The following is a 14,303-nucleotide window of genomic DNA, read 5'->3' as shown; positions in this document are numbered from 1 at the left end:
AGGAGCAGACTGAGCCTTTGTACATTTGGAGATACAGTTGGATATACTCTCAAAATTGCCTACTGGAGGCATCCTCTAGTACTGATTTCCCTGGGCTAATGCATTAAGAGTTATTCCGAAAGGCTGGCATACCCCTTAACTGAATCCACAGAATATAATTAGAAAAATATACTATTTTCTGAAATAAAAGGATGACAATTTTACAAAATAATATGAGGATTTATAATTCATATTGTTTACTGATACTGAGCTAAGTTTTGCTATTCAAGATTTCAATGTTAATTCATAGTAATTCATAGCAAATTCGTAACCACAGAGCTACATTAATAGAGACTAACTGGGACCAGAATTTGACCCTTGATTGGTGTGTATGTATGTGCACACATCCGTGTGTGTGTGCAAAAATGTGATTTGATAAGAACTGACTGTGTGCTTACTGCAGGGCTTTGTACGGGCTACCTCTGGCTTACTAGCACAGTGAATTTGTCCTTTCTCTTTGAATGCTTACCCAGCTTGTGTCCATACAGAATGAATCTCAAAGATATGTGGAGCACTGGACTGTATTTTTAAAGGTAATTGGTTAATATTATATTTTTTTATTAATTCAGATAATGGGCTTTCTACAAAACAAAGGAAACAAAAACTGGGTAGAATGAACAATTCTCATATTCAGTTTTATAACCCTGACAAAAGCCAACACGGCCGTGGCTAGCATTGCTTCTTCAGAGAAGCCTGGTACAGCACATTAGCAGCTTTTTTGAAGTATACAATTCTATAAGATTCAGAAGAAAATGGCTTTGATGAAAGAGAGTAATACTCCTAACTTCATTTTTTTAAAATCAGAACAGGTTATGACAGAAATAATAACACAGGCCAGAAGCTTTACCTAGAGGATTGATAGCCAGCCTGGGTAATAAGCTGTGGCAACTTCTCCTCTTCAGTCATTAATCTCTACAGATTGCCATGAGCATACTTTAATTGCTTAATTATGATATAATACAATGGCCATATGTAATTATTCTCCAGCCATAGCAATGTGCATCTAGGGTGAAAAGAATGTGCAGAAAGCCTAAAGCACCACTTAAATCTCCCTAAATACCAGCAACAGAGGCAAATTTCGTCTGTGATTTGCAATGTTTTAACCCTGTGTGAGGTGTTGCAAAAGACAGGGACTTTCTCTTCTGTATTTCCACATATATAGAATGGCTCAAGCTTTAGCATTGGAAAGATACTGTGAAAACCTTTTTTTTTTTTTTAAAAAAAAAAAAGACAATAAAGACAAATTACATTTACCATAGGATATTCTGAGTTATATCTGAGTACAGCTGCATGCAAACCAACGGGACAATGTAAAAGTGTCTCAGCATAGCTACGAAAAAATTCCAGACCCAAGTCAAAATACCCAAAAAAAACCCCAAAACCACCCCCCAAAACTTTAATGGTGACAACTGGCATAAAAGGAATTTGACTGAAGTGCTTAAAATCTGGCCTTTCGACTAGTCTGTGCTGACCCCTCTTATCTATACTATCTTTAAGGAGACTGCTCAAGTGTGCACTGCCATTAACAACCTCAGCAGCCTCCTTTAACGACAGGTTATCACCAGAAATAAGAGAAAAAGAGTTGGCATGTATGGACATGTAACAGTTTTGCAGATTACCTACTTCTCGCATAACACAGCCCATTTTTTGACTTTACATGAACATTTTAGCAGAGGATTTTACATAGCATCTTTGGAAACCAAAGATTTGATTTTGAAACAGTCTCTAACAAGACTGAAAAGGAGTTCTGAGTGCTCAACACCTCTGACAAGAAGAGCTTGCATGTTCTGGTCCCTCTGGCTTTTGCCAGTTTTGTAATACCAGTCATACTTTAAGATTTGCATTAGTCTAAATGCTGAATCTGGACAAATTCTATCCAAGAAAAACAAAGTATGTTCCTGAGTCTAAAAAGCGTAAAACAAAATCTGAAAACAACTTTTAAATAGCTACGTACAACGGAAAAAAATATTTTTATCAACTATTCTACTATGAGGTACTGAGTGAATGACAAAGACTAATGGCAGAGATATTAATGCAGTTCAACCACATTAAAGAAATCCGAGAGCACCCTGATAATTTCTGATTATGGGATGTGACCATTACAATCATTCATGCTTTGTATGGACTTCTTTTTTCTAAAGGAGCTTGCCAGAAATTGTTTCTTAGAGTAAAAGTGAATAGAATTAAAAGCTTAATTGTTTTACAATTTAATAAATGGTTATTTTGGATGCTTTTCAAATATTTAAAGATGCCAAAACATCAAGTTTCTATTTTTGGCTTGTAGCTAAGTTGGCAAGAAAATATTACAGTATTTTATACACACTTGTTTTGCCATAACATAGTTTTATTTTACTTTATTTCCTTTTTTAAAAGAAGTGACAACCACAGAGATATTCTTAAGCACTTTGAAGAATGAACTGAGGTTAACTAACAAAAGTAAATAAAGAAGCTACTTTTTTATCCTGTTTTGTAAGTTTGGAAACAGCGGTACAGGTATTTGCAGTTACAACAGTTAAATGTGATGAGATGACCTATGTGTCCTTACGATTAATAACTAACACGAATCTGCTTTGTATTCCATTCACAATAAATCAGTCCTCAGTGGATAATCTTCGGCTTCTCACTGCCACTTGGCATCTTCATTACCTTGTCTGCGAAACCGGGCATGGCCAGTGTTCAGCCCCGTGCCCAGTTAAGTTGCATCAACTGAGCTCTGCAAACCATTTGGCATTTAAAGCAAAAATGCCAAATTCTAACTTTTTACCGGTTTACCAAATGGGATAAACTTTACACCGCGCCTTGTGTAATTTTCATTCTAAACTGAAGACATTAACTGACCATAAATCTACCCAAGGAACATGTTGGCTTTCAGCGAAAATTGCTTACTACGTGAAAAGACGCAAATGCAGCGGCAAGGCAGGCAGGGGTTTCTCTTGACCGTTCAGTGGTCCGCAGTGTCTCCCGTAACGTGTATCAGTGGGTTGGGTGATATTCTACCTGCTCAGCTAGTTTATTATAAATGCATCCAAGACTGCATAAGCAGTCATCTAAACTACAGTTAGGTTTGAAAAGCCATTTAAGGTTCAAAATAGGATACTGAAGCCTTCCCCAAATATATGTATGCTATCACAAAATTAATACTATCCACTAGTTTGGACATTTTTATGCAAAAAAGTGATACTGATTTCTAGATTTGCCTAGCTTAAAAATTAAGTTTAAAGATGACTAGAACTGCATTCTGTACATTTTGTACATTCTGTACTTTTTTTAGGGTGAGTGGTTCATTTGAACATAAGTGAAAAAAAACTTTTATTATTTAACTCTGCCCCAAAATCAGCTTTTGTAGCAAATTTGTGAATGACATTTGAAAAGCACATCTTCCTCTTCCCCACCAATCCCTTCCTGAAAGCACCTTCAATTAATATTTAAGAAGCCTGTCAGCCTCCAAGAACAATGGTTTCTAGCTTCTTCAGGAATACATTTTAAAAGATTTGTATTATATCTATTAACTATACCCTTCATTACAAGGCCTCAACTCTAAAAGCTATGCTAAATAGAAGGTGAAAGCCTTTCCAAAGGCTACACAAGCTGATGGCAGTCAGTAATGATGATCATTCACAGCCTATTCACAGCAGATATATAAAGACTGCAAACTGAAGTGCTTAATCCATTTATGATATTATTTGGAATTTCAGGGTTTCTTTGGTTTTTTGGTTTTTTTTTTTTTTTTTTTTTAATTTGTCTACCTCTACGCTTATTGAGAAATATAAATCTAGCCTATTAACTTGCACTCAGGTGCAAGTTAAACTTGCTTGCTTTTCAATTAGTAAAAAACTAAAACAACATGCAACTTTACTTGTCCTTAAGATAATTCTAAAAGCCTATAAGCAATAAAAAAAAAAAGCCAGAGTTGCTGAAATAATTTAGCTACACATATACAGCTGTCCTTTTGTGTCTTACAGCTTTATGGCATGTTGGTGATGGACACTGGGGGAAAAAAATCTTCAGGCAAGGTATGAGGCAGTATTACATACAGTGACAGTAAACAACCTACCTAATAACGGCATTTGTAGAAGCATCAGCATCTGAGGAGTTTACGAGCAAAATATCTGTCCCTGTAGGTGCATCCTCTGGAACAGTGGCAGAATACACGTTAAAGGCAAATGTGGGGACATTGTCATTGACATCATCCACCGTGACAGCAATGGTTCCAGTGCCAGTGAGGGCAGGAGATCCTGCGGGAAAGCGGGATACAAAATGCTAAAGGTTACAAATGCCACCACGCTAATCTGAGGTCTGCCATCCCTGATTTAAAGCCTAGTGCTTGAGCATGTCACAGTTCACAGAGCAAGAAAGCCAATTCAACATACAGGACAGGGTCAGATTTGTTTCAAAGGTATCTCGACATAAAGTATAAGTTGTGAAAGGAAAAAAAAAAAAAGAAGTTGTTATTTTTCTTGCTCCATCTAATTCCAGAAATATTTTGTAATACAAGCTCAGTGGAAAAAGATGGTCTTGGAACTACTCAGAAACCTTCCTGTAACAATTAGGAGCAATTTGAACATGTGGTTGACTTTCCTATTTCTCTAAGAGAAGACGTTCAAAGGTGGCACACTGACAGCCGTGAAGACTCCAGCCCTCAATTTATTTATCCGCAGAACAAATAGAGTGGAAACAGTGGCAAACCCCAGCTTTCCGCGTGGCTTTTCCACTGCCGGTCGCACCCCTGACCTTAGAAGACCTTCCCTGAGCGGGTGAGAAAGTTGCACAGTCTCCAGCCCCATTTACACTCAATTTCTTCATAGAACCAACCATCTAGAGCAGCAAATAACGCTCGCTCGGATGGGATATTGGCTTACGGGAAATCAGACTAAACTTACTTAACCTACAGCTTTCATCCTCCTTGTTATTCTAATTCTTAACTCTGATGAGCAGAAACGAGTGAGAAATAGCATGTTTATTCATGTGCAATCTCTCAGTATTCATTCTCTTAAGCTTTTCCTTTGTCAAATCCAAAAAAAAGACAATGAAGAGTTCTACAAGTTCACGTTAGTTTTGCCAGTCTATTACACTTATTTTCGGCCAAGAATCAGCAAGACATCTTCTGCTAACCAAATTCTTCACTAAGGGTCCCTGAAAAAAATGGGATTGTTCCTTTCTTTGAATACATAAGGAGAAGGAGAGAGTGATAGTGGAGCATAAAACATATGAGTTTATTCAAAAGACAGATGATGACCATGCCTGTTTTACCCAAGATTGTGTCGCTTTCCCCTTCAATTTCAGATACAACAATTCACCATTTGCTGGACTGGGAAGAAAGTGATGATAATGAAATGCTTTGGGCCAGAGACTGGTTCGAGTCCTTGCTGCCAGGCAACCATATTACACGGAGCTGCCATTTGATGAAACCCAGGCACCCCCCGTGTGACTGCCCTAGTCCTTCCATCCCAGCAGATGATCGGGTTGCTGCTACCCGAAGTGATTGCTGGACCTCGACCTTAGGGCTGGCAAGGAGGTAAGCTCTGCTCTTGGGTCTCGTATGGTCCTGGCAAGGGCTCCAGGCATTGACCTCTTGTATAAAAGGAGAAATAATGACCCATTTTCCCACATGTTAACCCTTGCAGGCTGAAGTATCACCACGCTGCATCGCGGGAAGAAGCTGGGAGCAGGTTTTTCACAGCGAAATACTTCAAAGTACCTTGGCTTTAATGTGCAAACGGACTGAACAAAAGACCTTCCAATGGAAAGGCGCCAGAAATCTCAGAAGGTTGACTTTCAAGCCTGCTGATCAGACAGGATGGATCACGATGCCGAGGGAAGAACGTGCACGCCAAAGAGTATAGGTTTCACACCACGGCCACGCACAATGGAGGCCTTTCTCTGCTCTAGTCTGAGGTAATTCATTTTGCCAATTAATATACTTTCAGCCAGGAAGGTTACATTAAGGCAGTAAGTCTGACTCATTTTTTACCCTTCCCCCCCCGTTCTGTCATTTAGCCAAACACTTATAGATAGAAAAGACTGCAAAAGTGTTCTTGATTGCTGAAATATTGCCCGTGGAGTGTTTATTATTACTGCATTAAGTGAAACAGAGTCCTCAGTGGTGTTTGCTGCATGTTTCATCAAGCTCTGGCCTTCCAAACACATTTAATCAACATTCATCTCGCAGCTAATGAAACAAAAAGTTGAAAGTTGTTAAGTTTCACAGGTGATTAAACAATTTATACGTAATTCAGAAATTAATCTTGGGTAAGTCACATTCAAAGAGCATCAGTAACGCAATTCAGTCTGGAAAAGAAAGCCAACTCGCAGCTAAAACCTGAAACGCATTGTTTTAAATGTATTTGCTAACACAAAGAGCCGAAACCGGAAAAGTCACGCTGTCGGTTTATTCACAAAAATGAACTGCAGTGGCAGCGCCTTTAGAGGTAACCCGGCGATGGGACTAGCTGCAGCGCAGCTCTGCAGGCTGGCCCCATCCCAGCTGGGAGCACCGAGCTCGGGCTCGGTGCCGCGCTAGCTATGCTCACAGGACTGGCGAAGAGAGGAGAATGGGAAGAGCGTGTTCATCTCTGCTGGCAAAGCACTGCCTGGGCATACGCTAACAGCAAAACGCTACAATGGGTTTGTTCTTTCTCCTGCATGGCTATTAAATCTTTGGTCACATAACGGAGATGGTCAAAAGGGATGCAATAGCTGCTTACGGACTATGGATATTCTCCTGCTCAGGATTACACTGATAGCAGCAGCTTTTGACTCAGCCATTTGACTCCAACCAGCCCCAGCCCCCTCTCCTCTCTGAGGAATCTGAATTTACAGGGTACCAAACGCACACTCCAAGGGTCAAATCTCAGCCCTTGCCTCAGCCGCCTATATATTCTGTGCCGTTTTCCTCCAATTCCGCTTCCCCATTGAATCTGTCTACAAGGCACTGTACAGCACAGTATGGACATATTTATATCAGCCACAGAGAAGTGAATTTACCAGCCAAGGTTGGTACCATACTAATAAAATTAGCTAGGGTAATGTAAGTAACCCAGATCTCATTCAGCACTAGCTTGTGGCTGTGTTGTGCTCGCAGAAACATCCCAGAAGTCCAATATTAATTCAGCTGTTTGTAACATCCCAAGTCACTGCTCTTCAGTTCAAAACCCAAAAATCTTTCTCATTTTACTTAGATGGAAAAACTCACGTATTTACATTGGTTTTCTGTCGATGTTGTTATCCAAATGTGTTTTTTTCCTCTAAGTAAAACATCACGTCCACAAATTTACTCCTTTATTCTATTACATTGAAAGATAAAGTTGCAATTTCACAGAGTCCTCAAAGCTTTTACTCACTTGAAATCAAATGACTAGCTCACATTTCTGCAGTTACTGAGAAATATAAGAAGAGGAAATTACAAATGAAGTAATTTTCTATGGAAAAGAAATAGCTCGGGGCCAAATTCTACCGTCCTCAGTGAACTTCAGTGAAAGTTGTGCTTGCATAAGGACCACAGTATTTGGCCCCTGGTAATAAGCAGGTTTCATAAAATGTACATGTCATATTTGTGGTGAGGGAAGCAGTTTCCATGGTCAGGCTGAGTTCCCAGATTTCTTAGTTTTGCTTCGATAGCAAATCTTCCCCAAGTCAGTTATTCTTATTATGCTAGAGCATCATCCCTTTTTTCTTCAAACTGCACTTAATATTTTGCATAAATAAGTGCAGTAAATTTGTGTAAATTCTGCAATATTAGCCAAACACTCAAGATGTCCCCAAACTGTTTTTAATAACCCAGACATGTTACAACCTATATAAAATTGCTGTACACAGGCACACAAGCCTCTGCGCACTCCTACAAACAGCCCTGAGAGATGGAGCCACAAAGAAACACACACTTTTCCCTTAGTGAACTTGCACAAAAATTTCCACCAATTTTTCATAATAGTCTGAACTATTTTTCCGCAGAAGCAGCAACCATTTCTTTGTCAGACACCTCTTATTTAGAGCATTTCTCTAGTGATATACTACTACTAGGGTTTTCTGAAATATACCAAAATACCATGTCTCACAGAGGCTTAGGATATCCACGTTGAAAAAAGTTTTCTAGAAAGGCGGAGGAATGAAAGAACCATTAAATGATTAATAACCGGAGAACAAAAAATTAACTTTGTGAACTAAATGGGAGAGATCAGATTGACTGTTCAGTGAATATCAAATCTTTAAAATTTAGAAGACGATGACGTTAATATCTTATTATTATTTTGAATTTCCCATCTCTGTGTGCTGTGGTCTGTTTCTATGAACCGAACAGTTTATTTTCTAGGTGACAGCTGTACATATACATTAAGCAGACAGTCCCACAAACGTCCGCACGTCATTGTTGAAATAAAGATTAACCTGGGATAGTGTCAAAATAGTAACGCTGAGTTCAGGAAGAAAATTGCTTCCCACGGATGTTCTTCCAAAAATTTAAGCTTTTTGCTTACATCTGCAAGTAAACATGTGTCTGGGGCCGAAGAGAAGGAGCAGACCTTGGGAGCCTGCTCCTTGGAGGCCCGCGGTGGAGGACGAGTTACAGGGGGAGGTTACAAGAGGCCACCTCAGGCTTGGCCAGCGCTGGGCTGTGGCTCCCCTCTCCACATGGGACATTTGAGGAGGTGACAGGAAGAAACGGCCATGGGGGACCATGGGGTGGGCAGGCAGCAGCATGGGGCAGGACCTCTCTTCTCCCAGCAAGGCGGGACTGGCAAAGACCTACAAGCCGGTCTTCTGCCCCGTTCACCAACGCTGGTTTGCAGCTGATCACCACAAAAATACGATGATACTGGAAATGTGTCAGCTTCTGAGTTATAATGAGCCCTCTCAACTTTTTCCTCCCCTCATCCAGGAAAAGGGGGATGAAAAATATTGGCTATGTGCAGCAACACAAGTAGAAGAAAGGAAACTAAATGCAGGAAGGTGACAGTGGGGAGAAATACCATTTAACCTGACAATTTCTACTTCCTAAATGCAGGATAACCAGCAAAGAGAGGACAATATGTGTTTCTGGGTGAACTCATCAGAAGTCACTCATTCCCCTAATTTGTGCTAACGCTTATGAGCCGTGAAGTCATCCACAAAGGATGCCCCTAAAGACTACTTTCGCTTTCACCTTGGCCTACTCATGCACCCTTAGAAGAAGGGAGCACCACCTGCTATCTTCAGCCACCCTGTCCTGGGGAATGGGGAAGGTAAGCTGCCTCGGCTCCCTGTAATCCCCAAACGCGTGGCACTGTCTGCTCCAGCGTATGTTCAGCTCTCCACACCATAGCTGGACACCAGGATGAGTCGGGAATGATCAGAGTACTTAGTGGACTGGAGCAATAAAAGAAAACAATTGAAGGAAACTTGCAAAGCCATTTACATTCTTCAAGAAAACTCAGGAAAAGATGATGCTATTGGAAATTATCTCGGCTGTGTGGTACTGTATGGCTCACAGTACAAATTAGAAATAGGAGAATGCGTTCAGCACATTATCCACATATTGTCTGAAGATTTCATTGCTCCTGGGTCCTGTCTGTGCCATGGTTAGCACAGCAGATAGTAAAACTATCATTCCTTTCAGAAACCAGGAACTCAGAAGTTTTTGCCAGCATTAAAATAGCAAAATTAAGTGCTAGAAAACTAACAATAAACTTAAGCAAAAAAACTACAGATACGTTTCCCTAAAATGAAAAAAAAAAAAGGGATTACAATTAAATAAAATGAATCTAAATGACTAATTGAAACTCATACTGCAGGCAGTTTACCATGTTTTGTGGTAAATTAAACACATCATTACCCTGAAAATTGGAAAGCGATTTCACAGAAATGGAATTTTTGCTTCACTGAAATGTGTTGCTTTGCAACAAAGCGGATTTCACTTCTCCAGTCAAACACTCAGTGAATGAGTCCCAGGACTAGAAGTTGTATGTGTTATTACAGAGCATTAACTTTTTCACTCAAGTAAACAAGGTCTTTCTCCCACTAAAGCGGCCAATCGTTCTAACTGCATTGAAATGCAGACAGAGTGTGCTGAGCCTCACACAACTGGTGAGTTTTAAGACGAGTACGGAGCCAGAGTAAGTTAAAATGCAACGAGCTTGCATTATGCTTTGGATTTCTATCACACATGAAGCTTGATTTGAAATGTGGATGACCTCGAATTAACTTATTTACTGGGAACACAAAAGAAAGTGTGTATGCGAAATGAGAAAAACAAGTAGTTCTTTTTACAAGATTGCACCACAAATATTCGTCCTGGCTGGATATGTTGATTGTCTTTTGTTTTCCTCTTACTCAGTTTTTCACTACAGGCTTCCATACTAAGTCTTAAAAAACTGTTGAACCTAGTATATTTTGAGACAAAAGCTGAAATAAGCAGTTAATAAACAAACATAATAAAAAGCTTAGAAGCTAGCCCTACTCTCATTCAGTTCAGTGGGTGACTGGTGAATGAGACCATGCAGGAACCCAGATTTTCCAGATTTCTGAGTGTGTCAAATCTGAGGCTTTCCTGATAGTTAGGTACAAAGTAGTAGTTGTTCCCAAAGCTGGTTTAACAGAACCTCTACTTGAAAAAACAAGGGAGCTGTTGGGATAGATCTGCACTTGTGCAAGGACTACCTTGCACAAAAAAAAAAAAAAAAAAAGATTTTTCTCTACTGCATCAGATATTAGAAACTTCAATATCCGCCCTCATCTACCAGCCTAAAGAAGCTGGGAGCAAACAGACCTACATTTGGAACATAAGCCATCAAAACCAAAAAACCACCACCACCAAAAAAATCGCTAGACAGAGTCCAACCTTGTTCAAGCAATGACATGTCCAGCCATGCTTAGGCTGATGCACGTGCACAAACACACATACACACACATGTTTTGACAGTGCAAAAGAAATCTTTGTCCCAAGTAGTGATGCAAGATGGGATCTCTCATCTGGTTTTATCCACATGATTTTTAAATTTTGATAGATTCCTATGAAAATTCCTGACTGACTGGACCCTATGAATTCACTAAGCTTTGCAGTTTCACAAGAGGGGCAACATTACATTGCAATACATTTAGTAAGCCACTGAAAGGGTGGGACTTGTACCCACATACAGGGACTCCTCTGGTGTCTACGCATTTCCCTGTCCCTGTTCTCTTCCTTTGCTCATCAGAACAAGCTACCTGCAGCTGTTTACCCAGAGAGGAAAAAAAAACCTGTGGCACTATTACAGAGCTGGACCTACTGGAACACAGATACAGACTGAGAACAACACACATGCAATAAAGTAAAGGTATAGTATATATTCAGCAGAACTTCAAGCTGTTCCGTGTAACGATCTCTTTCTACACATACACGTACATTATCATCAACTTATCACTTACACATCTGAAAAATGGTAGATAATATATTCCTCCAGCATTTTTCCCCATTGCTGCTTTTGTTCAGCAAATTTCAAACCGTTCGAAGAAAAGGCTGAAGGAGTCCTGCTCCACCGCTCACAGCGTAAGCTGGAGAGGGGGTTGCTGACATAAGCAGATACCAGTTAGCGACTTGGGGCTGTCAGGTTTCGTTCTCCTTCCACGAAAGGCACAGGCATTAATCCCGTGTGCCATAACCCCTTGACAAACGCTTGCAATCTATTAACACCAAAGGTACAGGTCGTTGGAGACTGTGCTCGGAAAAGACATGTGCGGGTATCGCAGGTTTCTTAGCCAGAACGGCACTTCATCTCAGAGCGTGAAGTTGCCTTCTTCCAAATGTGTTTCAGAAAATGAATCTTTAATGCTTATAACAAAACCCGGCAAATGAGTGGTGGTAAGGGTGCATCTCCCAGTGCGCGCACTGCAGGCGGTTCTGGGAGGGTAGGCATGACCATGTGCACCGCCAAGGCCTCCGGAGACTGCGGTAAGATTTAAAGAAAGTGGAACTGCAACTTAAAAGAAAGGCAGAGATATTTAAAAAAATATTTTCTTAAAACCACCAAATTACTTCTCCTTGTTATAAGTTATTGCCGTAAACAGAAAAAACAGTGAGGCTGGCTCCTGCAGCGACTGCTGACTAAGGCAATTTTTGACTGCTTGTGACTCCTGAATATCCCACAGCCAGATTCCTGTAATGCATGATTTTGAATTATGCTTTAAAAACACCCTGTATAAATAGTGAAGATTAACCAGCAGGATAAGTGTTCAGGCCATATGTGCATGTTTTACTTGTTTTATCCTTGCAATTAAGGCTTCCTGAAATTGTAGCTTTGTATTTGAAGAATGAGCTAAGAGACTTACGATTTATAAGGTGTAATGTTTAATTTAAAAAATGGTTTCAGATCATCAAGACTGGAAAAATCTTAGTATTTCTCAAAGGCTGAGAAATTGCATAGCATAATGACTAGTCTAGTTATCTTATTCTGCAAAACAGATTACACTCAGCAAACTCATTAGCACATTTGAAGTAGAATTTCGTATAAAAGTGATGTAAGCAGAAGGTCAATAATTTTAAATTAATTTTCCTCTAAAACTTCCAAACTAACCATAGCAAGATGGATGAATGAAGAGATAAGAGAGGAAGTGTAACAGTCTGAAAATTTACAAACTGACGATTCTTCCTTGAAATTTTCGATGGTCTACTAAACCCTACATATTGAGCATTATATTCTAGCTTGTTTTCCAGTTTAAATAAATCTACCTGAAACTTATTTTTCAAAGAGATATACCCACTTTTTGTCCCCTCAAACTAGCACCAAGAAGTTAAGAAATACTAGCAAAAAAAAAAAAAAAGAAAAAAGAAAAAAAGAAAGCCAGGACAACAGTGAAGACAGCTTAACAGCTTAAAGATCTGACAGGCACGTTTTCATTCATTTGGATCAATACTGCCCAACGTTTTTCTGTACCATGGCAAAATTCAATGAAAATCGAATTGCTCTGGCATATTTCATATGTCCAATTCTCACTTTTTCATCACTCCCTCTCTATATGTTCCCAGCAAACTGTTTACTGGTAACAGTGCCTAAGTGACTGTCCACTATATATTCAATAAAGCTGTACTACAATGGTGGTAGGGCTGAGAGAAGTAGATCTTAAGACCATGCATGTGAAATAAGACTGAGGATCAGGACAATAACTGGCTCATTTAATGAGCTTCACACTAATTTAGGCAGGCCCCTAAAGTGACTGCATCCCATTCGTATTTGCTAAACATTACGGTAAGTGCCCACGAGTCTTTTGTGAACATGAGGGTGACATTCAAGGAATTAACACAAGATATAATCACACAACTTGAGAAAACAATGGTATTTCAACCAAAGCAAGAAAGGACTCTTTCCCAACGGTGCAATGGAAATTTCCATCCCAACATGGATGGAAATAAAGGAGAAAAAAATATCGCTAGCAAGCCGATAAGCTACTTGAAAAAGAGTGGTAAGAACTTCTTTGTACTATGTCTTCCATACAATACAGTAGATAGTACAGTTGATCTCAGCTTACCATAGATCAATACTTTTATCATTTATGACTGAAAATATTTCAAACCTTAATCAGATAAATATGTAAACCTGCATTAAAGATGATGCTAATTGTTTTTTATTAGATTAACCCTTTAAGAAGGAGCAGAAATCAGCTTTGACAGTTCATGGCATACACATCCCTGGCAATGCTGGTATTTGTAGCCCTTTATTTCTATTTTTGCCTTTGTTATTTTTACAAGGTCCTTGTAAGAAACTCTGGATGATGAGAAACAACACTGAATTACTGGATATTCCAGTTTACCTCATTAGTGATGAGGTAACTTGATAGAATCAGAAAGACCATCACCTACACTCAGTCTTTTTAGGTGGCATAAAATTATGTTCCTTGAAAGAGACAACAACAATTCTCACCAACATCTATGACTATCCAAAAATTCTTAATATGTACGGGTGTTTCTACCAATAGTCTGTTTTTCTTTTACTTAGGAGGGATGCAAAGAGGCAAAAGATTTAGTTACCTAATAAAACTTGATTATTTTCAACTATAATTCCAGGAATGTCTGTAGAGAGATTAAAATTTTGGCTGTGTTACTACATTTTATCTTATGATTTCCTAGACTCTAGAAGAGAAGTACATTAACCTCATTAGGATTCTGCTTGTCTATTTAAAAAAAACAGCCAAAAAAAATACAGGATTTGAATCCATACTGAGGTAGAACTTACAGAGTTCTGCTCAACACCACTTGGATCTGAGTAACATTACTATATTTTTGTGTGGATAGTCTGCAGGTTTTTATAGTGCAAAGCACA

General features: G+C 39.3%; 1 protein-coding gene across 1 annotated transcript in view; it reads right to left on the bottom strand.

Annotated features, from left to right (window-relative positions):
- The window catches only part of FAT4 (FAT atypical cadherin 4), a 146,743-nt gene that overhangs the window by 35,980 nt on the left and 96,460 nt on the right, over positions 1-14,303 (bottom strand). The window contains exon 7 of the mRNA XM_059826876.1: positions 4,094-4,274. Coding sequence (XP_059682859.1) covers positions 4,094-4,274 — 181 coding nt within the window. The remainder of the gene's footprint in view (positions 1-4,093; positions 4,275-14,303) is intronic.

This window comes from Gavia stellata, chromosome 19 (genome assembly GCF_030936135.1).
Source record: "Gavia stellata isolate bGavSte3 chromosome 19, bGavSte3.hap2, whole genome shotgun sequence".
Taxonomy (NCBI): Eukaryota; Metazoa; Chordata; class Aves; order Gaviiformes; family Gaviidae; genus Gavia; species Gavia stellata.
This window is presented reverse-complemented; position numbering and strand designations above follow the sequence as displayed.